The sequence below is a fragment of the Microtus oregoni genome, unplaced genomic scaffold (assembly GCF_018167655.1).
Source record: "Microtus oregoni isolate MIOR12 unplaced genomic scaffold, Mior012 000082F_ref0000272, whole genome shotgun sequence".
Classification (NCBI taxonomy): Eukaryota; Metazoa; Chordata; class Mammalia; order Rodentia; family Cricetidae; genus Microtus; species Microtus oregoni.
Genome location: NW_024544542.1, coordinates 897,086 through 921,443, shown reverse-complemented (window position 1 = coordinate 921,443; position 24,358 = coordinate 897,086). Strand labels below are relative to the sequence as shown.

Genomic DNA, 24,358 nt, shown 5'->3' with positions numbered 1-24,358 from the left:
AATCAGTTTGGCTGACACCTGTCCCCTCCCCCACAGGAGGGCCAAACAGAAGAGCCAGAAGCCGAGGAGCAAGCCCATGACCAGCAGCCCCAGCAGCAAGAAGAGTACTGAACCGCCTCAGCAGCTCTTGACACTTCCATCGTGTGTAGGGACTTTTCTTCTGGAGAATTGGAACGTGTGTGGCCTGGAGCTCAGTAGAAACCAGCTGTTCCCAACCTGCCGTTACTATCCATCCGCCGCGATGTCGCATCGCCAACCATTGCACTTGGTCTCCATTTCCTTTGCCAAGATGCGTTAGCAGATGGCCGTTCTTTCTGGTCATCTACCTGCGAGGTCATAGGGTCACATACCTTCAACTTCACCACTCGGCTGCTTGAAATTGGTTCTACTCTTTCCCTTGTTTCTTTCCAGAACAGCTCTTTCCCACCCCAACACCACCACCACCACCATCACCACCGCTACCACCACCACCCCTTTTTATCCTGGTGTGAAACAATGGTAATTTGATATATGGTATTTATATTGGCATTTCTCAACCCAGTGTCACTAGATGTCACACGCATTTGTGGTGCTTTGATGTTTGCGAGTCTAACCTCCTATCATAAATTTGGTCAGATTAAGTAATTGGAACAAAGGGAAACAGATCCTTGATATGAAAGCCATAAGACAGTAGCTTGTGTCGTGGGAAAACGCAGTTTCTCCCTCTACTCACAACACTAAGGGGAAAAGAATGGATTCAGAACTAGGACTTCAGGGCCCAGCAGTGTTGATAGAGCAGCATATCAGACAACCACACAGACGACATTCACTCCCAGACAACACCATCTCAGCTTCGCCTCGGCTCCGTGTACCCCTGCCCACCCTCCCCACTTCCCAGCTTCTCGTGTTGTTTTCTTTTCTCAGGGTCCTCTTTGGTGGGGGTCCATTCCCCGCAAGATGTTGTCATTGGCAGTCTGCAGTTGCAAAGGCGGGGGGAGTCTCAGAAGGCACAAGCCTTCCCGCCTCATTCCTCTCCCCCTTTGTGAGGGCTTCAACCCAGGCCCTGCAATTCCCATGAATTAGGGGGATCGAGGGTGTACCCGGCATGCCAGCCTTCCGCATCGTGTTGGGACTGGCTGCAAAGCTGGAAATGAAGACTTGATTAGAAGCATGGTTTCAGTGACTCCCATTACCTTCCGGAGTAAGGACCCTCCCTGTCTCTGCAACACAGGGGCCCTTGTCATTGACATCTGCTCGACCATGGCAATTCATAAAAAATAGGAGACATTAGTGAATTGAAAGCATTCCTTGTTTTTGACTAACATTTGCACATTTTCTTAGTGTCTTTCCTGACCGTTGCCTGTCTCCCCCTTTTAGCAGATGACGCCCCTCCTAGCTCCCTCCTTTCATTTGGTTTTGACTCTCGGTTTCCTGTCGCTGGTCATTAGGCCAGCAAGTGCAGAAAAACAAGAAACAAATGTGCCCGCCCCACCTTCCACTTAAAAAAAAAAACTCAAAATAAATTTCTGAATTATGCATCATAAAGCTTTGAAAGTTCTTTATTAACTGATGAAATGCTAACTTTAAATTCTAGCATCGAAGTTTGCAACAAAAGACGGCTTTCCGAAATCACCCTTTCCAGCCAGGTGTACATAATGAGGTCTTTGTGGGAAGATGGCTTGCGTCCTTGAGATGGTCACAACGCACTGTGCAGACATGGACAGATGTTCCATGGTGTCTGGTTCCCCTTCCTTCTCTCTCCTGCTCACTCAGCCCTACAGCAGCAGCTCACCTCTCTGAGGCTGGAAGGCCTTGCTCCTTGCAGTGACATCCTCCCATGCCTGATTGTGGCAGTGGCCGTGCTATGGGCAGCATCAGGCTTACTGGTTTGTTGCTCTTCGGAGTCTGTCTTATTCACTCACTGTGTTTTTGTTTGTTTATTTAATAGCTATTATAAGGAGGTACAGTGAACAGCTACTTATGGATACCAGAGTGGTTGCTTTACCTGCCCTGGAGATCTCAGTAATGCCCAGGGTTGGGTGATTTTATAGCCACACTCCTGTAAATGGGTACCGGGAGTCAGGCGCTTGTCTTCTCCCAGGCCTCTTGAGGCTGGTAAACTTGCATAAAGCTCTCCCAGTGCCTCTTGCCGGAAGCACCCCGTTCTTCTTCACCTCCCTGGACTACTTAGCTGGAGACCTGCTGGCCACATGTCTTAGCCTGAAATAATGTTTCCCAGCTGGTATACTCCTCCTCCTTCCCAGTGCCTCGGGCCAGACCATTCATCCATTTAGAGACAAGCTGTACCTCTTCTTCCCATACCCATCTTAAAAATCTTCTCAAGTGTTAAGTCCCAGACGATGCCATGGATGCTTGGGGGACGTCATTCACAGCGATTTCCAAGCTATCCTTAGGCTGGAACTCTTGCCTCTGGGCACCCACCGCTGATGGGTGGTGGGACACATTCTCTTTTCTTGGCATTCAGGCTCACGTGCCTCTAAGCTCTCTCCCAATCACCTGACATCATATTGGGTCCAGAGGCATCCCAGCATGTGTGCGCTGCTCCTCCTCCCTCAGGAAGTCTGAATTTTCTTTTTTGTTCATCCCACGCCCGCTGATGTCTGATTATAGCGCTTCCGTTATCACTGTTAGATTTTGGAAGTGATCGAAGCACGGGACAAAGAGAAAGCTCATGTTCATTCTAAGTAGAAAAAGCAGGAAATAGGTAAATAAATAAATAAACATTCTGTTGAACTGAGAGAAGGAAACCCCAGAAGGGAGCCAAGACTCCCTCCTTTCCCTGGTGAGTGTCTCCATTATTCCGTTAAGGTTTAATATGCATTCAGATTGCTTTCACTAAATAGTACACCATAAAGCTTTTGTTATATATTAAATGTAAACTGAAAGGAATGTAAACATATGTATTGTTAATTATAAATATCGATAAGTAATGGCATTCTAGATGAAGAGGTCTTATTCAGATGCTTTCACACCCATTTACATTGCCCACTGTTGTCGCATGGTAGGATAGCTCTTTGTCTCTGAAGATGTGAATAACTTGACTTGCGTTGACCTTTTTACATATTTAATAAAAAAAAATATATGTTAAAAGCTGCCTGGGCTTACAGATTCCTACATTCTTATCCTGACAGTTGTCTTTCCAGTGAGCGTGTGTCTGTGTAACAGGATGTTGTGGATTTACAGATCAGTCCCCACTCTGTTAGGGACTTACTCAGGGAAGGGAGGGCGTGTTCCTGTTTGTTGATGGATAAATGTTTTAGCAGGAAGTACAGATTCTTATTTGAAGTCAAATGTAGCAACTGTAAGAACTTAGGAAACAATTTTAGCAAGTGGCATAGTTAAGGTTACTATTGCTGTGAAGAAACACTAGGACCAAAAGCAACTTGGAGAGGAAAGGGTTTATTTGGCTGAAAAATCCTGAGTCCACAGTCCATTAAGGGACGCCAAGGCAAGAACTCAAACAGGGCAGGAACCTGGAGGCAGAAGTTGATGCAGATGCCATGAAGGAGTGCTGCTTACTGGCTTCCTCAGCCTGCATTGCTATAGAACCAGGACCACCAGCCCAAGTTGGTACCACCCACAAAGGACTGAGTGTAGACAGAGGTTTCTTGTCCCATCCCCCAGCTCCCCATCTGGTAGCTTCCTCCAAATGACCACACTGAGGCTTATATTAACTGTAAATGCTCGGTCAGTAACTCAAGCACGTTACTAGATAACTCTTACACTTAACCCATAATTCTTATCTGTTTAACCATGTCTTAGTACCTTTTCTCAGGAGTGCACTCTCATCTTGCATCTCTGTGTTTGCCAGTGACTCTGATTCCACCCTTCTTCCCATTATCCGTAGTTTGGTCACCCTGCCTATATTTCCTGCCTGGCTACTACTGGTCAATCAGCGTTTTACTAAACCAATTCGAGTGACAAATCTGTGTAGTGTAGAAGAGGAATATTCCACACCAACTGGGCCTTTCATATCAGGCCACTAAATAAGAAAATGCCCTAAGGCTTGCCTTCATGAGGCATTAATCTTCTAAGATGACTACTTGTGTCAAGTTGGCATAAGACTATTCAGTACACTGTGTGTGTGTGTGTGTGATAAAAAATACTCCCTTAAGAAGCTTTGCTCTTGTAAGTAATAGCTTGCCTGACACCCATGGGTCCAGCCTCCCCCACATGGACAGTGTTGCAAAAACAGCTGCAGAGAGAAGCCAGCTGTGGTGGCAATTCTTGGTTGTCAACTTCGCTACACCTGGGATTAACTAAAACCTAAATGTTTGGGCACACCTGTGAGAGATCTCTCAATTAAATCATTTGAAGTGTGGAGAGCCGTTTCTAATCTGGATCTTTGGGGTGGAAAGAGTCACCTTGAATCGGGCCACACCTGCTGGCGGCCTGTTGTAAAGGACGAGGGGGAAGAGAGCACTGTCTCGCCTGCTTGCTCCCACTCCCACAGCAAGCCCGTTTCTTCACTGGCATTAGAACCCTCTTCAGAAATCCACTATATACTGAGAACGGTTGAGACACCCAGCCTCATAGACTGAACAACTACTGGATTCTTGGACCTTTCATTCATAAACAGCCGTTGTTAGATTAGCTGGGGCACAGCCCGTTAGTCATTCTAATGAATCCCCTTTCTCTACATAGAGAGGGATTCAGTAAGCTCTGTTCCTCTAGGGAACTCTAATACCCTGACCTTCTTTTCTAGCAGAAGGATCCAACTGGAATGATCTCTTTGTATAATCTGTTTTTGTCACATTGATTACTGAATCTCAACAGTGATTGAGCAATATCAGCTATAAATGAAATACAGAACTTAATTAAATGAAGAAGAAATGTACTAAAGTTGGCCCAGCAGAGAGGGAGGTTCCTGAGGCATCAGGGTCAGGATACATAAGAAACCAATGACAGAGGAAGACTGGGGACCCCATGACTTCGGGCTACATGCGGCAGAACAGAGCTGTTTCTCAGAGCACCCTAACTAAAATAGTTCTCTAAAATTAAATAGGCAGCTTCCTTACACTGAGCACGAAGGCTGCCACTTGTAAACACAGCTAATGCTGTTTCCAGTGCTGAGACTGGGCCAGAGGTCATAGCGGTTGGATCTGAGCCTCTCTGGGTCTCTAGTTCCTGCTTTGCTGAACTCAGAAGAGCTTTGCAGTGTGTGCCTGAAGAGAAGCTGAGCTGAAAGAGAGACACTACTGATGCCCCCAAGGACTTCTGGCATCCAGTGTGGGCCCGGGCTCCAGCCCACCCTTATGGGCAGCATGGCAGGCCCAGCTAAAGTCAATAGACTGGCTGGCTTTTTATTTCCTCTAAAAGCAAGTGGGAAGGCTATTCAGCTTGCCAAATTTTAATCTCTTATTCATGTTTGTTGTAATATTTTGAACTCCTTTATCAAGACTCCTTTATAAATTCTGTGTTTCTGAAAAGTAATGACGCATTAAAATATCTTTAAATGTATGAAGTATCAGTAGGAACCAACCCCACAGTGCAGAGTATTCCAGAGAATTAAAAGCTAAGTGCACACTTCCTCTTGAGTAGTAAGCAACCTCACATCCTCACACAATAGCATTGCCTCAGGCCATGAAGGTCACAGGCACAAAAGAAAGGGTTTTTAAAGCAGGTTTCCAAGGCTGAGTGTATAGTTCAACTCCAGAGTACTTACCTAGAATGTTTGAGAACTGAATTCAATCCCCAGGAGCAGATTGCTTGTGGTAAAAGGTTGTTGAGTATGCCTATGGGAATTAGGAAGAAGCATAAAATTCACATGTGCAGAATTTCACTCCGGGCAAAACCATAGCTTGCTTCTGGTGTGCTCTCTTCCGGTGTAATGTAGTTATACTGGACAGATGACCTGTGGCTCCCACTAATGGAAAACAGGGTTTCTCTGTGTAGCCCTACTGCCCTGGAACCCACTCTTTAAACCAGGCTGGCCTCGAACTGACAGAGATCCTCCTGCCTTAGCCTCCCGAACACTGGGATTAATGTTGTGCACCACCACCACCTGGCTGTAATGGGAAACTCTTAAGGATCTTGGAAGACTCCCTGCCCCACAAAAAACAATAACACAGAAAGCGAGTTATGTAGACAAGGCGGGCCTCCAACTCACAGAGATCCACCTGCTTCTGCCTCCCGAGTGCTGGGATTAAAGGCGTGCGCCACCACCCGGCTCTTTTTATTTTTTTTTTTTTTTTTTTTTGCCTTGTCTACAAGAACTAGTTCCAGGACAGGTTCCAAAACTACAAAGAAACCCTATCTTGAAAAATCACCAAAAAAAAAAAATGTCAAATTTTGGGGCTGGAGATACGGCTCAGTGGTTAAGAGCACTGGCTGTTCTTGCAGAAGACCCAGGTTCAATTCCCAGCACCCACATGGCAGCTCACAATTGTCTGTAACTTCAGTTCCAGGGGATCCGACACCCTCATAGAGACATATATGCAGTCAAAACACCAATGCACATAAAAATAAAACATCTAAAAATCTGAATAAAATAATAAAAAGACAAAAAAAAAAAAAAAAAGAAAGCGAGTTATGGGAATTTCTTCCAATTTTTTAAAGTTTATTTGTATTGCCGCTGCTGCTGTTGTTACTACTATTGAAATGGGATCTTGGCTAACCTGAAGCTCACCACGTAAACCAGATTGTCCTTGAAGTCACAAAGATCCACCTTCCTCTTCCCTGAGTGCTGCAATTACAGACGTGTGCCACCTTGCCTAGCATTATCTATCATCATCTTCATCGGGGGACTTGTGTCACAGCACACATGTGAGGTCAGAGGACAGTTGTTGAGAGTCAGGTCCTCTCTTTCACAGTGGATACAGGGGATCGAATTCAGGCTGTCAGGCTTGTACAGCAAGTACCTTTATCTGCTGAGCCATCTCCCCAGTCCCCTAGTTAGTTTCTTGTGAGCTAAGTTATGTCAAGATAGACTCATGGATGTCATAGATATTATCCAGGCACGCTAGCCTCAAGAGAGGGGAAAGAGAAAGGTAATATGAATTTTTCCTGGGAACTTGTTTCAGTTTTCTTGAGAAAGTAGTTCTGAAGTGAGTCAGGATGCTTCCCAGCCATACCTAAGATGCCACAGCAGTCTCAGTTTGGCTCAGCTTTGATTCTGAGGCCCTGCTAAGTGGCTGTGATTCCAGCCCCTGTAGATCTAAAGGGCTCCGTCTCATTTGACAACACTATGATGGAAATCAAGCAGTGTGGTCTAGCAGTCTAATGTTTACTAAGTAAAGACTGCATTTCAGGCAACTCCTAGTAAGGACAGATGATATTTGTTACTTTATACCCAGTTTACATTTTAGCTTAATTCTTTTACCTTCAACTACAACATAATGCCCTAGTAGATGGCATTATGAAGCGACGTCATTGGCCACTAAGAAGCTAGCAGTATGGTAATTTCACATGCCTATTGTATTAGTTATGGTTTCTATTGCTGGGAAGAGACACCATGGCTGCGGTAACTCTTACAAAGAAAGCATTTAATTGAGGGGGCTCACTTGCAGTTTTAAGGTCCAGTCGATTGTCATCATGACTGGAAGCATGGTGGCATGCAGGCAGGCGTGGTGCTGCAGGGGTACCTGAGAGTCCTGTAGCAGGCTTTCTCTTTGGGCTGCCACCCAGCTCCCAAATAAAGACACAGAGACTTCTTAGTCAGAAATGCTCACCCGCAGCTTAGGCCTGTTTCTAGTCAGCTTTTCGAACTTAAATTAACCTGTCTCTCTTCCTCTACATTTTGCCTCAGGGCTTTTTACTTTTCTTTCCTTCTGTATGGCCTACTTTCCTGCACCTTCCTTGTCTGTCTGTCTGGTGTCTGCCTGACTGGCTGGCCTCTGGAATCTCCCTTCTTTCTCCATCATTCTCTTTTCCCTTGAGCTGAGATTCCTCCTCCTACTTATTCTCTCTTCCTGCCAGCTCCACCTATCCCTCCTCTGCCTAGCTATTGGCCATTCAGCTTTTTATTAGACCCAATTAGGTGCCTTAGGCAGGCAAGGTAAAACAACAATACATCTTTACATAGTTAACAAATATTCTATTCTGCAACAGAGTCCTACATCTTGCAGGCAACAGAAAGTCAGCTGAGACACTGGGTGGTATCCTGAGAATAACAAGCTTCAAAGCCCATGCCCACAGTGGCACACTTCCTTCAACAAGGTCATACCCACTCCAACAAAGCCACACTCCCTAATAGTGCCACTCCCTATGAGATTACAGGGACCAGTTACATTCAAACTATCACATTCCACTTCCTGGCCCCCAAAGGCTTGTAGCAATATCAAAATGCAAAATGTATTTAGTCCAACTTCAAAAGTCGCCATAGTCTATCACAGCTCAACAGTGTTTTAAAGTCCAAAGTTCAAAGTCTTTTCTGAGATTCATGTAATCTCTTAACTGTAATCACCTGTAAAACACAAAGCCAAAAAGCAGATCACATACTTTCAACATATAATGGCACAGGATATACATTACCATTCCAAAAAGTAGAGAACGGAGCATAGTGAGGAAATACTGGACTAAAGCAGGACCCAAAACCAGCCAGGCAAACTCCAAACTCTGCATTTTCATGTCTGATGTTGAAATACTCCTCAGATCTCCAACTCCATCCAGCTTTGTTGACTTTTTATTATTATTATCATTTCCACTCCCTGTTAGTAGCTTTCCTCAGCAGGTATCCCACTACTCTGGTCTCTCTAACATCTTGGGGTCTCCAAGGCAATCCAGGCTTCAACTTCACAGCTTCACACAATGGCCTCTCTAGGCCTCCATTCAGGGACACCCCTGACACATGCTTGTCTCAGCAGCTTTCCTTAGGCACAGAAGCAAATTCTAAAACTCATTTCTTCTATCCTTAACTCTAAAGCCAGAACCATGTGGTCAAAACTTCCAAGTTCTACTGCTAACTGGGGCTGGAACATGGCCCCTTCATTCAATTACATCTTCACCAGCTTTCTGCCCCTCACTGCCTAAGCTTGACTGTCCTGAAACTGAATCTGTAGATCAGGCTGGCCTCAAACTCAAAGATCCATTCGCTTCTGCTTTCTCAGTGCTGGGATTCAAGGTGTGCTGTTCCACCACACCCAACTCTAAGCTTTTCTTTACTTTCTTTCCACAAGTTGGAAACTTAGCTGGTGGGATCTTGCCCTAAGGTCGCCACACTCTTTATTCTATTTCTTAATCTGTTTATCTCCTGAACACCTGATTTAGCTCCATTCCACGTCCTGCTGCTCTTTTTTGCCTCAAAATTTACATTTTGTAATTTACCCTGCTCAGCTTACTCCTTCTCATTATAAATCTTCATTAGATTTATACACAACAGAGCCTATAGGATGTTTTGAGATTTCTTCTGCCAATGGAATTAATCCAAAACTCTTCACTTTAGCCTCAGGCAGACTCTTTCTTCTCTAAAATATCACAAGATTGATCTCTAGGCCATGTACTAACATTCTTCTCCTCTGATACCCTCAGTTCATCAAATCACACTCAGAACCACTGTCTTCCATGCTCCTACTAGTATAACCCATTAAGCAGTACTTAAAGCCTTCCAGTGCTTTCCTAACCAAAACTCCCAAAGTCCATATTATTCCAAACAAAACATAGTCAGGGCTATCACAATATCCCAGTTCCTGTTACCAACTTCTGTCATAGTTAGGGTTTCTATTGCAGTGAAGAGATGCCATGACCATATCAACTCTCATTAAAAAAAAAAATAATTGAGGTGACTTGCTTACAGTTTCAGAGGTTCAGTCCATTATTATCAATGACAGGGAGCAAGGCAGTGTCCAGGCAGATGTGCTGTAAGAGTTGAGAGCCCTACATCTTGCAGGCAACAGCAAGTCAACTGAGACACTGGACAGCACCCTGAGCATAACAAACTTCAAAGCCCACTCCCACAGTGACACACTTCCTACAACATGGCCATACCCACTCTCCAAAGTCACACCTCCTAATAGTGCCACTCCCTAGGCACTAGAACATAATTGGTAGACAATTATGTTCAAACTAGCACTCCTATTCTCCACCTGGCTTACAGGATGCTATGAAAGCCTCCCCTTGTCATATTTTTGTGTGCTTTTCCTCTGTGCCACACTCCACAAAGCAGAAAAAATGATGGAGGAGGTAAATGGATGCATAGGAACATCCCCAAGTCTACCCAGCGTGTTTGGTAACATGAAACTTACTGCAGACTTTATGAGAGCCATACTAGGGTTCAAAGCTGTGTCCTTGAGGTTGGGTGTGCCCTGGAGCAACCCTCCTTTGCTAGGAGCCTCGCCATACTGGCTTCTGAAAGAAGGAGGAGTGGAAAAGGTGACATTGGTATGAGAGATAGTCCCCTGTGTCTTATAAAATACTTCTAGAATCCTCCTGTGGCCTTCAGTCAGTTGTACCTGGTTTTACAATCAGCCCACACTTGACCCAACAAGAACAGCCCTCATAAAATGAGCTTAGTCAGTGACTGGACCTGCCTTCATAGGACAGACAAGGTGAGAAGCTGCCTTCGTAGGGCAGGCAAGGTGAGAAGCTGCCTTCATAGGGCAGGCAAGGTGAGAAGCTGCCTTCATAGGACAGACAAGGTGAGAAGCTGCCTTCATAGGACAGACAAGGTGAGAAGCTGCCTTCATAGGGCAGGCAAGGTGAGAAGCTGCCTTCATGGGACAGGCAAGGTGAGAAGCTGCCTTCATAGGGCACATAAGGTGAGAAGCCAGGTCCTTCATAGGGCACACAAGGTGAGAAGCCAGGTCCTTCGTGGGAGCTAAAGGTCCACGGAGCCAGGGTGAGAGTGAAGGCTTTGGGAGCATTACACAAAGACTGCACCATCTGCACTAAAGAGGCAAACGTGCCAACTTCCTTCCCCATTAGGTGACAGTCATTGGCCATGTGACATCATGTCACTAGCAAAAGTTTAAAGAAATAGTTTCCTATCACATGACAACAAGCTAAGGATATTATAAAGAGATGTCCTACTTGCTCTTTCTATAACCAAACACCGCTACCTGCAGGGACTGAGAAATACCACCCAAGGTTGTTGTCCTCTGGCTCCCGCAGGAACGTCCATAAATGCTTCCCCCTCACAAACAGCCCCCCCCCCCCCACACACACACACTATCCACTGGATGAAAACAAACCAGGAAGGTCACCAATGCTTAGGCCTGAGAAATTTCTGCTAAACTCCTGCCTGGTGCCATCCTCAGCTGACTTAGGGAGCCTAACTTTAACAGCTCTCTGGGCACATAAAGTGGCTTTCCCAGCTAATCCTGGGGACACACTGACAAGATGCAGTTCAGTAGGCTGCAGTCCAGCAGGGACCACACCAGGCATGTAAGAGCTCCTGGGAACTGGCTTGCATCCCAGGACAAAGGCAGAGTATGCAAGAGTGGGTAAGAGGACCAACCCTGATGCCTGCTGTGTCAGGTCAGCTGGATTCTGAATGGCAGGGTGTGGCTTACGTGGCCCAATTAGTACTAGAGGGCAGACGCTGAATGATGCTGATTAAGGGACCTGTCTTTCCCAGCAGTCAACAAATCAGGGTGGAGCAGGTCTCAGGATGATGCTGAGGTTCCTGGCCAGGCAGGCCACCTCGCCCTCCTGGGACTGAGGGATAGTCTCACGGGGACACAGCTTACCATGGCAAGGGTGAGATTTCTGGGAGTTTGTTTCTGCTTGTTTGGTTTTTTCAGTATAAATTGACTGACATTTACTCCTTGAAATCTTAAAGTTTTGCCGGAGAGGCACGGGGCACATTTCAGTGCTTAGAGCATTTGCTTAGGCTGTGCAAATCCCCAGACTGGCATCCTTAGCACCAAAGAGTTAAATTAAATCTGAAAGTCTATCCTGGAGAAGATCCTCTGACAGCTGGTGTGCTTCCCAAGTCTAAATAGGAAAGGAGACAGCAAATCACGCTGTATCTGTAAAAACCACCCCACCGTGCGAAATGGTTTCACACGTATAATCCTGCAGAGGAGGAGAGGACTTGAGAAATGTCTGAACTGGACTCTTCCCAGCTATCCCACTTCTAGCTGCATCATTTGAAGTAAATTGCCACCCATTCTCCCTCTCGCCATTTTAATTTTTATTCATTTATTTAGGAGAAACATGCATTCCACGGCATGCATACAGCTGTAGAGGCCAGCTTCCCAAGAGTCCTCTCTTCTCTTCCCACCATGTGGGCTCTGCGGATCAAATGCAGGTTCTTGTGCCTGGTGGCACTCCCCTTCACCCACTGGGCCACCTTGTAGGCCCTCCTCGTTTGAATAGATACATTTTACCTATCTCGTGCAGTTGTTTTGAGAAAGAAACTAACATGATGGCCACAGCATACTTTGCATGGAGTAGATAACAAATGGTAGCTATCCTCAGTAATCTTGGCTTCAATAGCAGTCCTGTGAGGGAGGTGCTATCTAATCGCAAAGATAATGTACTACATATGTTAATATGTACAATGTTTCGTTACCCTTGTCCCAAGCATTTCAACACTGCTCCAGCCTGCAGCTGGTACAACCCCATGTGTAAGTCACACGATCCCGAAGGTACCTCTCACCTAAAAGTGGTGTTAGGAACCCAGCAATCATATGACTTGACCCTCTTAGCTAAGTACTCTCCAGCTCACCTCTCTGTGTGTACTAAGCATGGGGGGACCTTCAAGATGGGAGCTTGATCCTACAAGCTGGAAGGGCAGGGAGCCGCAAGGAAGACTGGTGAGCAGGAGGTAAACATAAGCAGCTGTTCTGAAATGGAAAGATGAAATGGCCAACACACAAGAGCAGACCCTAAGGAAAGACCCAAAGAGTATTTTAGCTAAGACTTTCTAAAACCTGCTTGGTCCATTTTCTAAAGGCTGCGTGTATGTGTGAGCCAGAGGCTGGGGTAACTTAATTGCAGTTCTCTCCCTTGCCACATAGGACATTGCGGTGAGGTAGACCTGGAGAGAAAATAACTGTCTGAGTTTCTAGACCAAGGAGTATCTGCGGAAAGACCACTGCCAAGTCTACCGGAGCCGCTAGCTAGTAGCCAGCTCACCCTGCCGGCTCCATGCCAAGTCCCCGCCAGCCTGCAATGGGGTCTGAACATTCATCCATGTGACAGCAGCCTCAGCAGGGACATTGAGTGGGCACTGCCCAGCTATGCCATGGGGCCATGAGAAACTGTAATGACTAGGGTAGCTTGTTAGGCAACCACAGGTAATTGTGGAAACGATTATTATGAAGGGCAGATTTTACTTTGACGCTTATACGGGCATCATGCAAAAGGAATGTGGTTGCTGTAGCAGATACCAAGTGACTAATCTTATCATGTTAGGAAGTGTCACGGACCAGAAACGTGAAATGGAAGGATTAGACCACAGATTTCTCAGTCACCTTGGAGGTCTAAGAAATCCTCATTCCTAATAAGCAATACAATAAAAGAATGGCCTTGGGATATGTATCCCTTCTAGAAGTGTGTGTGTGTGTATGTGTGTGTGTGTAAAACTTTTGTAGGCTGCTTCTCAAAATGTAATAGGTTCAAAAATACTGTTTGACTAGAAATGTCACTTTCATGGATACTTTAACTCATTTTCCTCACTCGGTGACTTGATCTGAGGTCACCCCCTATGCAAATGAGAAAGGAATAGAAAACACAGACAAATGGTCCAAAGTGAACTTTCCATGCGAAGTTGTTTAGTTCTGTTTTAATTTCTAAAGCTCTGTGTAATTCCTTCACTCTTCTCCATACACATTTGCCAAAATTCCCAAGGTTTTCCCACACAAAGTCACACTGAACAGGGCTGCTGCCTCCTGTTTCTCCTCCCAGGGCTGCCACCCAGGTGGAGGCCACAGGCAACTGTTTCACATCACGCTCATCCTTCACGTCCCCTCCTCCACCATAAAGACACAGCCTTACCTGCTTCCAACACATTTGTCCCTTTCCTCCACTCCCATAATACATAAAAGACCGCGTGTTTGCCGTGCGGACTCTGTCGTGCTGAGACACCATAGTTGGAACTGTGATGCTCTGGGTTGATTTTCTCCACCCTTTCCAGTGGTGCTGGGATAATAAATAGGACTCAAGGACCAGGGGGAAACTGAACCAGAGATGGAACTCTGATGTCAAACTCATGTAGCTAACATCCCTCTGCACAGATGATTAAGCTACTGTGTGTCAGGGTGGCAGGAAGACCACACAGGCTAAAGAAAGCTCATTAGAAAGCTTCTTTATCTATAAATACTTCCTCTTCCTGCCCTGCTGTCTCCACCAAACTTCTTCCAGAAAACACCTTCCTTTTCCTGAGGGCTGGCTCTGTGCAGGCGATTGGAAGTGTGTCCTTTGAGTAAATTCCTTTCATTTGTTGTGATTTTAAAAACAGCTTTGGAGCCAGTTGGTGGTGGCACACACCTTTAATCTCAGCACGCGGGAGACAGAGGCAGGCGGATCTCTGTGAGTTCGAGGCCAGCCTGGTCTACAAAGCAAGTTTTAGGACAACCAGAGATACAAAGAGAAACAAACCCTGTCTTGAAAAAAAACCAAAAGAAAAAGAAACAAGCGAAACAGCCTTAGGGTAATTTAAAGCACATATTTCGCCAGGCACATTCTTCACTTTTAACATAGAAATCACACTCCCTTTCTTCGTCCGGACTCCCAACTTCTGACCATTCATAAGAGAGGCTGGCCATTGACTCGTTCCTTAGGATAATGGCTCTCCGTGGCCTGCTGAGATCCCACAGCACACTGCTTTAGCCACCTGTGATGACATGCAGTGGGGAGGATGATGATTGTTATGGGTTCAGTCTGTCCCACAAGAGTGTCTGTTGGAAACTTATCCCCAACACAAAAGTGATGCCAGGTGCCTAGTTTCCACCCCAACCCTCTACTGATACAAGTAATAATCAACAACCCCTAAACAGTGTTCCCAACCCTGTGGACAAACTTTTTTGGGAGAGGGGATGTTGTCCTCTAGAATTGCTCCCCACTGTCATGGGGACAATGTCCTCTTTATGGGATCCTGCAAAATTAAAGTGATGGTTAAGTTTCAAGATTACTGTCTAGTATAGTTGCAAATGATTTCTGAGCAGTCGATAGAGTTTTTTCCAAAGTTCTGTTTTGGAGTTCTGGTTAGGACATCATGAGAAGCTGCACCATTTCAGCAGCTGGTACCCAAAAAACCAGTCTTATAGTAGCACTGTCAGCATCATGATGTTATCTCAACCAGGTGGAGTTGTTGCAATGGGGCCCCATCTTCTTCCTGGAAACATTAAAGATTACTGCAGGAACTCAATTGTTCATCATAGAAAGCTTAAACATTATCCACATAGATATACATTCAAGGAAGAATACAATATAGACAAAATAGACATGGAGAAAGTAAAATTTTTCCTAAAGTCTTCTTTCTTCCCATACCAGATGGCTCCCAACATGAGACAGAAATTCTGAATGTCCCTTTTAACAACACACTTGGATTTAGAGAAGTACAGAGCCATTGTCCAACTCCAACGCCAGCTCTATATATTCATAAATATATATATTTAAATGTATATGTTTTGATCGCCTGTCCTCATAAGTCATATTCCTTTTTCTTGATGATCCTTATTGGACAGTTATGCTTCCTTCTGTCAGCATCAAACATCCAGGGTCTCTTGAATTTTTGAAGATGTGAATTTTCCTGTAAAGACAAGAGCAGAACCCTGCCCAGCCCTCTATAGTTTCCTTACCACCTGTATGGTTTGCACTGTTGTGGATGAGCTGTCATTTCTCTTTCTCATGAGGTTTCTCTTTTTTAAAGTGGATCTTTATTAATTTTGATGGTATCCATAGTTTTTCTTCTCCTGTGGAAAAAAGAGCGAATCTCTTCCCCAACATAGCACATCTCCTGGTTTCCATTGTGAAGTCAGCACATCCTTGAAATACACTGGTTGATTCAATTCAGAAGTTTTTTCCATTATCCAATGTCTCTCTGTTGCCATTGTTCCTTTCTCATTAGCATCAAGAAAATTCAAGGTTAATAAAGCATTATGCAATCATTCCTGGGAGTATTTTCCATCCCTTTCTGTTTGTTTAGCATATCCTTTATAGTTTGATTTGACCTTTCTATAATGCCTGACCCATAGGATTATTTGATATACCTGTAATATGCTTTATATTATAATAAGCAAAAAAAGTTTCATTTTTCTTAGATATATATGCTGGACCATTGTCTGTCTTTATTTGTGCAGGAATACCCATGATGGCTATAACTTCTAATAAGTGCATGATTACTGAGTCAGCCTTTTCTGAGCTCAAAGTAGTTGCCCATTGAAAACCTGAATACGCATCTATGGTGTGGTGTAGATATTTTACTTTTCCAAATTCTCTAAAGTGGAACACATCCATTTGCCAGTTCTCATTCCTTTGAGTACCCTTTGGGTTACTCCCTGCAGGCAACGGTGTTTGGTTATAGAAAGAGAAGGTAGGACATCTCTTAATAATCTTCTTAGCTTGTTGCCATGTAATAGGAAACTCTTTCTTTAAACTTTTGCTATTGACATGATGTTTTTTATTAAATTCTGAGGCCTGTGACACACTTCCAATCAATAATTGATCAATTTCTCTATTACCTGTGCTAGAGGACCTGGCAGACCCATATGGTATCGGGTGTGTGTTATGTATATAGGACAAAACCTATTCCTGATTATGTCTTGCACTTGAATGAATAATGAAGTCAATTCTGTATCATCTGGTATAAATTTAGTAGTTTCAATATGCAAGACAACTCTTTCTGCATATTGTGAATCAGTAACTATATTGAGAGGTTCTTTAAAATCCCTTAGTACTATAAGAATAAGATATAATTTTGCCTTCTGGATAGAATTATAAGGGTTTTGTTCCACCTTACTTAATTCTTCTGATTTGTAACCTGCCTTCCCTGATTTATTTGCATCAGTATAAAATGTACAGGTTCCAGTTATTGGTGCATCATGTACAATTCAGGGAAGAATTCAAGAAGTTCTCTTTATAAGGTTAAGTCTATCACTTTTGGGATAATTGCTATTAATTTCTCCCCAAAAATTAGCACAAGCACTTTGCCATGGTTCATTGTCTTCCCATAACTTTTTTATTTTATTAGTACTAAAAGGCGTAGTGGGGAGCTGCAGGCTGCGTTCCTGCCACCCAGCTCCCGGCCGACTGGCTAGCTTATGCCTCAAAATAACAACACACAAACTGTATTCATATAAACACTGCTTGGCCCATTTCTATTAATGTGTGTAGCACCACGAGGTGGTGACTTACCAGGAAGATTCTAGCCTACGTCCATCCTGGGTCAGAGCTTCATCGCATCTGCCTCAGAGAGCAGAGCTATGGCATCTGAGCCCACTTCCTCTTCCTCCCAGCATTCTGTTCTGTTTACTCCACCCACCTATGTTCTAACCTATCAGGCCAAGCAGTTTCTTTATCAATTAACCAATGAAACAACAGATTGATATGACACTCCCACATCAAAAAGCCACTATAATCTCTGCTGGGTCTATATCTGCTAATTGACAAAGTTTCAATTTACCCTTTATAATTAATTCAGAGACTTTTTCCACATAAGTTTTTAATTTTTTACTTTGTTTATGTGGTAAAAAGATCCATTCTAAGATAATAATGTCCCACTGCATTAAAACCCCTGTAAGAGAAATTCTGAAAGGCAATATGACTAGAATACAATTAAGATTTGGATTCACCCTATCCACATGTGCATTCTGTAATTTCTCCTCAACAATTGTCAATTCCTTTTCCAGTTCAGCTGTTAATTCTCTGGGACTATTCAAGTCTTTATCATCATCTAAGGTTTTGTTGAAGTGAATTATTAGATCAGGTGTTATCCCAACAGCCAGTCGTAGATTGGAAATGTCTCCCAACAATCTTTGAAAGTCATTAAGAGTCCACAACTTGTTTCTCCTAATTTGTGCCTTTTGTGTTCTAGTTTTCTGCAAACCTATTCTGTAACCTAGAAAATTAACAGTCTCCTCTTTTAATCTTTTCAGGAGTAATTTGTAATTCCCATTTAGGCAAAACTTTCTTTACTTCAAACATTCTTTCTAAAGAATCTGCATTTGGATCAGAAAACAAAATGCCATCCATGTAATGATAGATTATAGACTTCAGAAATTGTTTATGTACTATTTCCAATGGTTGACAAAGTTTTGGCACAGGGTGGGGCTATTGAGCACTTCCTGTAGGAGTATAATCCATTGGTATATCCTAGTAAACTGGGGATTATTATAAATAGGCACTGTGAAGGCAAATTTTTGTCTATCCTTTTCTTGTAAAGATATAGTGTAGAAACAATACTTTAATAACTATGAGAGGCCATCCCTTTGGTAACAGAGAAGGCAGAGGAATTTTAGATTGTAGAGGGCCCATAGGTTGAATAACCTTGTTGATAGCTCTAAGATCTGTCACCATTCTCCATTTTCCAGATTTCTTTTTAATAACAAATACAATGTCGGCCTTTGCCACACCCCTATATATACCTGAAGGCTGAGTCCTCCTATTGTTGCCATTCCCAGAGGAGACATTATTCCTAGGAATTCCTTGTCTACAATCCTTTCTCAGATGTCATAATCTACCACAATTAAAACATTTGGTATTTTGATGTCTCCTCATACCATTGGAAATTGCTTCTCCTACTGCAGTACTATACTTCAGTACTATAGTCAAGTGTCTCAACATTCACTGTGTGCAAGATCCATTCATCCATTTGTACTGATCTGACCTTTAAAGGCCCAATGATCCTTTTTCATTCTAAGTTGGCATTCTCAAAAGCCAAAGATTCAATTAGTACACATCTAGCTTCTGAATCTGTTACCCCTATCTGTACAGCCCTAGTTAATCTTTGTAAGAAGTCACTAAAGGGTTCTCTCTGACCCTGTTTAACCCTAATATGATTCAATTCTCTTTCCTAGTTCCTAAATCCTGTCCCAAGCATTTAAAGCTGCTGTGCTACATAGGGACAAGGTGTGTTCATTGTAAAGAGCCTGATCCCGGGAACCACAGAGATAGCACATCTGGGCCATGCACCCATTTTTCTCCAGGTCCCAGAAAGTTATACCCTAACTTGGTTCCACCTCTTGAAGATAATTGGTTAACAAAGCTTCCCCATCAAAAATGTAATTTTAAAATGAAAAGAAAAATCTGTTCTTTATAACATGCCCCATCTCAGTCACTCCTCAGCTATTTACTTGAGGCCAAATTTAGTGAGCTGCACAGTCCTGTGTTCTGTGAAGGCAAAAGACAGGCTCAGATAGGGATGGTCGCCCTCAGACATCCCCATGTTCTCAGTGACCCTCCAGGTAGTACAGTAGATAAGGTTCTGCCTCCACAGTCTGGCTACTGAGACCTATGCATGCTCCTCATCTGTAACACAGGGCTTACAGCAGTATCCCTCATGAGTTCTCAAGGCCTGGTTTATAATAAGTGCTCCATAAAGGTTACACACATGAGCAGGGTGTGGCAACACACACCTCCAATCCTAGCATCTGAGAGGCAGAGGTAGGTGGGTCTTTGTAAGTTCTAGGCCAGCCTGGTCTACCAAGTGAGTTCCTGGACAGTCAGGCCTACACAAAGAGACCCTGTCTCCAAACCAAACAAACAAAACTGAAAGTTATGCATACAAACTCAGCATGGTGTATTGTGTTCATTTTTCCTGAGATTATTCCTCTGATTGTTATACTAATCATTTCACTTCCCTACTTCATACTTATCTAGACTGCACCTGTTCAGCTTAGCATCTCAACCCATCACCTAGCAATTAACTGACACAATAAAGGAACAGGAAGCCCTGAGGAATGAAAAAGAAACCATGTGTACCCTGTTAGGAGGATTTACAAAAGAATGGCTGAGTTTAGCTACGTACACACTGTATCAACAGTATTTGCTGCATCCCTCCCTAGCAGCTGGGATCCATTACAGTGGGGACCTGGGACTGTCTCTCTCCATCCATAACTACATGGAACTGTGGTGTGACAGAGAATGCCCTTCAAAGACAGTCCCTGCACCCCTGCTCCCTTTCAGAGCCCTCCCACCGCCATTTCAGTTCTAACCTCCTCCCCTCCTGGGAACTGACCCGCCTTCCTCACACCCCAACCCTTCTGGCTTACATTTACACCACTGGAAAGTGGTGTCTCTGTGTGGAGCAAAGGAAATCCCTGGACCCCCACATCCTACCTAAATGGTTTCTGTTGAGACAACTGGAACTGGAGACCCCTGGGCACCCTCTGCTGTCCAAGAAGAAAAGAAGCTAGTGAGATGAGTTATCAGGTAAAAGCACTTGCCACACAAGCCTCTGGTGATTTGAGTTTAATCCCTGCAGCCCACAGTGGAAGGAGAGAAGTGACTCCCCAAAGCTGTCCTCTGATCTCCACAGTTATGGCGCCATGGCACACTTATATCATATCATATCATATCATATCATATCATATCCACACATGCACACACATACACACACATGCACAGCAAAAAACAAAGTAACATAAAAAGTATTAAAAAGAAGGGAGCAGCACCCGCTGCGTTGCTCAGACTTCACATGTGACCACTGCTGTTGAAGCTGTTCCTCCAGGGGTATTGTTTTCAGATGAAACCATCTGGTCTATAAATAGAATGTCCCCAGCCTCTGGCAATATAGAGCATTTATCAAAATTCGGTTTACTAAATAAAATTTGAAGAAAGGGAAGGGTGTCACAGCAGAATTTCGCATCAGTGTTATTTGCTGTAAATCCATTTTGACCTCCATTAACACTGAGAACATAATGTGATTTATGTAGAGAAAATGACAGTCTAAGAGGTCTGAATGGGAAAGATGAAATCACGCACGGGAGGAAGAAATGAAGTATGGCTGACTCTGGGCATGGAAGGCAAGCATCACGATTGGTAAAAACCACCACTTTATCATAGGCTAAAGCTTAGAGACTGAATCAATCCTATCAACAAATATTATACCACACTGTTTAATTTAGACTTTCCTTATGTAAAACCGCAGGGCTACAACCAAAAGGTCATGAACAAGAAAAATAAAATGTCAAGTTACAAAAACATAGCAATCTTCTACACCAGTGTTCTCAAAATGCAACCCCCAAGGCTTTGGGGCTCCTTAAGCACCCTCCACTGAGTCCTTGGCATCAAAATCATCTTCATGATGATGCGAAGATATTGACTGCCTTTTTCACTTACTCTTTGGTAGGGATATAGTAGATCTTTCCTAGATCTTCATGTGGTGTCGGGGTGCTGACAAGAAGGCCACACACAGATGTCCTTCAATGCTGCAGTTGAAATACACCTCTCTTGGATGAGGCAAATTAAGTCTGCCTGCCAAACTGGGACAACTTAACAACTGATGGCATCCTATTACAGAAGTAGTTTTTGCTAGGTCCTCCATAGGTAAATTTGCATGACACCTTATAATTATTAGCAGGAACGAATGTCAAAACACCTGATTAACTTTGAGTTCTACACGTTCCGTCCTCCCGGTACCATTATCAGGTAAATGCTGTTATGACTCACCCTTACTTATAGAAAGTAACCAAGGTGCAGGCAAGATCAGTTTCACAAACAAATCTAGAGTGTGATGTGTTCATTCTCAGACAGTCTGCGTTGAACTGGAATGTACAACCACTATGCATTCTTGCTGTGTAGATCAAATTTTGATTTCTCCATTGCTATGACTGTGAACAGAAACGATGACAATCGCAGCCAAAATAAATAAATTAAAAGTAAAAAGAAAAATAAAAAAGAACACAAGCCAAAAACAAAACAAAAAAAGCTTTGAGTTTTATAGATCAGAAGTCTTCAGTAATAAACTGTATTAGTCACTTTTTTCTCATCACTGTAGCAAAAGCACTTCACAGAAGCAACCTAGAAAAGAGGGTTTAATTTGGCTCACAGTTTCATGAAATACTAGTCCACCATGGTGGAGAGAACATGCCGGAAGGAGCAGCTCAGTTCTTGTGTACTCTGATCTTCAGGCAAGCTTTATTTGTTAGATTACAAACAAAGTATTACTAGAGTCCTCTTTAGATCAGCCTTTTGTGTGCATGCACACAACACACACACACACACACACACACACACACACACGCAGCAGATTTCCCACTAATTCTCAGAAGTCTGATACACTTTCATGTTTCCTACACAAAAACATCTGAGCTAAATCCTACCTTACAAAATCATCACAATCCTCACTGTTGAGCACACCCCCTGATCTCCTGATAGTGAAGGCCTTGCTGCCCCTTCCTCCCCCACCTCTGATAGTGAAAGACCCCCACTCACTAAGCAGCAGTAACGCCATTTTGCAAGGCTTAAACTTTGGAGCAACGCAAGTAATTAGAGCAGGGAAGTTCGACTTGAGAATAAGGGCGGAGAAGCCAGGCAAGATATCTGCGGTCAGCCGGTCAGCCATCTGGCCCCAAGCGATAAGGAACCCGCAGCTGGCCTGCTCTAATGAGAACATCCCGTTTGCTTAGGGAAACAGGATGCCTATAGTCAGCACATGTGCCCAACTTAGAATATCAGTAATTCACAGAAGAGACAACTCCCCCTATGAAAGATCCCAGCTTATCTGCTGTAACGTCATTTCACAAAGCTTTTGACGAACGACTGTAAGTGCAGAGTAAGGTCAGGGTCCCTGGCTGCAAAACAGGATCTTTATATCCATAGATTAGGACAGGACATCAATTAACAGGATATCTGTTCCCATACATCTGTGCTGGGAGAGGAAAAACCACCTGTGCCCCTTGCCCCATTCCAACTGACCACTAACGATGCATTTGCTTCTGTAATCTGCTTCTGCTGCCCTCTTTCCTATAAAAAGACCTTCCCCCAGTCTGCAGGCGCGCTTGTCTCCCGAAAGACTAAGCCGCCCCAGGTACCTGTGTACTCAATAAAAGCCTCTTGCTGTTTGCATCCGGAGAGTGGTCTCGCTGTTCCTTGGGAGGGTCTCCCCAGTCTGAAAGACTGCCTACCACGGGGGTCTTTCATTAGCCCACCACCCACTGGACAAGGGCCAAAGTCAAAGCACATGTGAGAAAAGAGTGGCAAAGGTTTGCTGTTCCCTTCATCCCACTTTCCCACCTCTTGGTCTGCAAGTGCCCTGAGCCCAGTAAGGAGCAGCCATCCCTCTTGAAAAAAATGTTCCCAAACAGGTAGGTGGTAGAGGCACACACCTTTAATCCCAGCGCTCAGGAGGCAGGTGGATCTCTGTGAGATTGAGGACAGCCTGGTCTGTAGAGTAAGTTCTAGGACAGCCGGGGTACAAAGAGGAACCGTGTCTTGAAAAACTAGAGAGGAAGTTGGGGTGGGGAGAGGATGTTCCTCTCTAGGCAGAGGACTATGAAAAGCAGAACTTTAGAGATCCAACATGTTCTTCAAAGACTCTAAAAGGCTAGAGACTCACTGGCCACGCAGTTAGCGAGTTTCCCATCTGGCATTCTAGCTCAGGCTTTTCCCAACCAATAGCCATTTACTTTCTCCATCAATACATTCTATTTACTGTCTGTCCTGCCATAGAAGCTGGGCAGAGTCTGCCTAAATGCAAGGACACACAGAGGCTTTGTGCATGACAAGCAGGAGGCAGGGAGAAAGCAATTACAAATCGTACCGAAGTAAAACTTATAGAAACATTATATTGTCTTATTATGAAATAACTGTTCTTTACCAGATGCACTAAGTTGCTGCCCACAGTGACTGTAACACCACCGATGCAGTAAATGTTGTCATTACTATAGTCTATAGCTCTTATTTTAGAAGTACCGGCTGATAGGGGTTGTTAGAGATTTTTAAAACCAGATGCTTACCATTCGTAATGAGCACATGGTAGGAACTTTAAATTTTAAAGAAAATGTCAGTACAAAAACAATAAATGATTTAAATGTTACTTCCCACAGATTGCTGATTCTCCACACCATAGCTATGCACCACATGTAACACTGGCATGTTTACTGATACACAACTGAGGAGATGTGAACAGCTCTTCAACTGACTGAATAGTTAAGTTCTACAGATGCTGCCAATCCTGACAGTACTGAACTAAATGCTATAAGTTCATTTATATATAATATAAATGGAGGTAATAAAGGCCAGTCATCCATTCAAGTTACTGGTACCTTGGCTAGATCCCTGTTGTGGGACGCAGTCCCCTGGGCATAACATGGTTACTATCCTCTTGAACTCTCAGCAGCCATAATTACTTGCAGAAGACCTGAAGAAGACTGGGCACATTAACTGCCCACCATGGAGTTGGGGAGGGGATCACAAGACTTTGCTCATCTCAGAGGATCTAGGCAGTGAGCAATTGCTAGTAGGGAGAAGCTCATGAGGTCCCACCCCTTCTTGAAGATAAATAGGCAGTTAAGTGTTGTTGGAGGTTTCTGTC

The 24,358-nt window shown here is 43.9% G+C and overlaps 1 protein-coding gene across 3 annotated transcripts in view; it reads left to right on the top strand.

The window, feature by feature from the left end:
* LOC121441856 (microtubule-associated protein RP/EB family member 2) overlaps positions 1-3,082 on the top strand; it is a 142,963-nt gene extending 139,881 nt beyond the window's left edge. For all 3 annotated transcript variants that reach the window (XM_041643179.1, XM_041643178.1, XM_041643177.1), the window contains one exon: positions 37-3,082. In XM_041643179.1, coding sequence (XP_041499113.1) covers positions 37-111 — 75 coding nt within the window. In that variant the 3' untranslated portion in view covers positions 112-3,082. The remainder of the gene's footprint in view (positions 1-36) is intronic.
* The last annotated feature ends 21,276 nt before the right edge of the window (positions 3,083-24,358 follow it).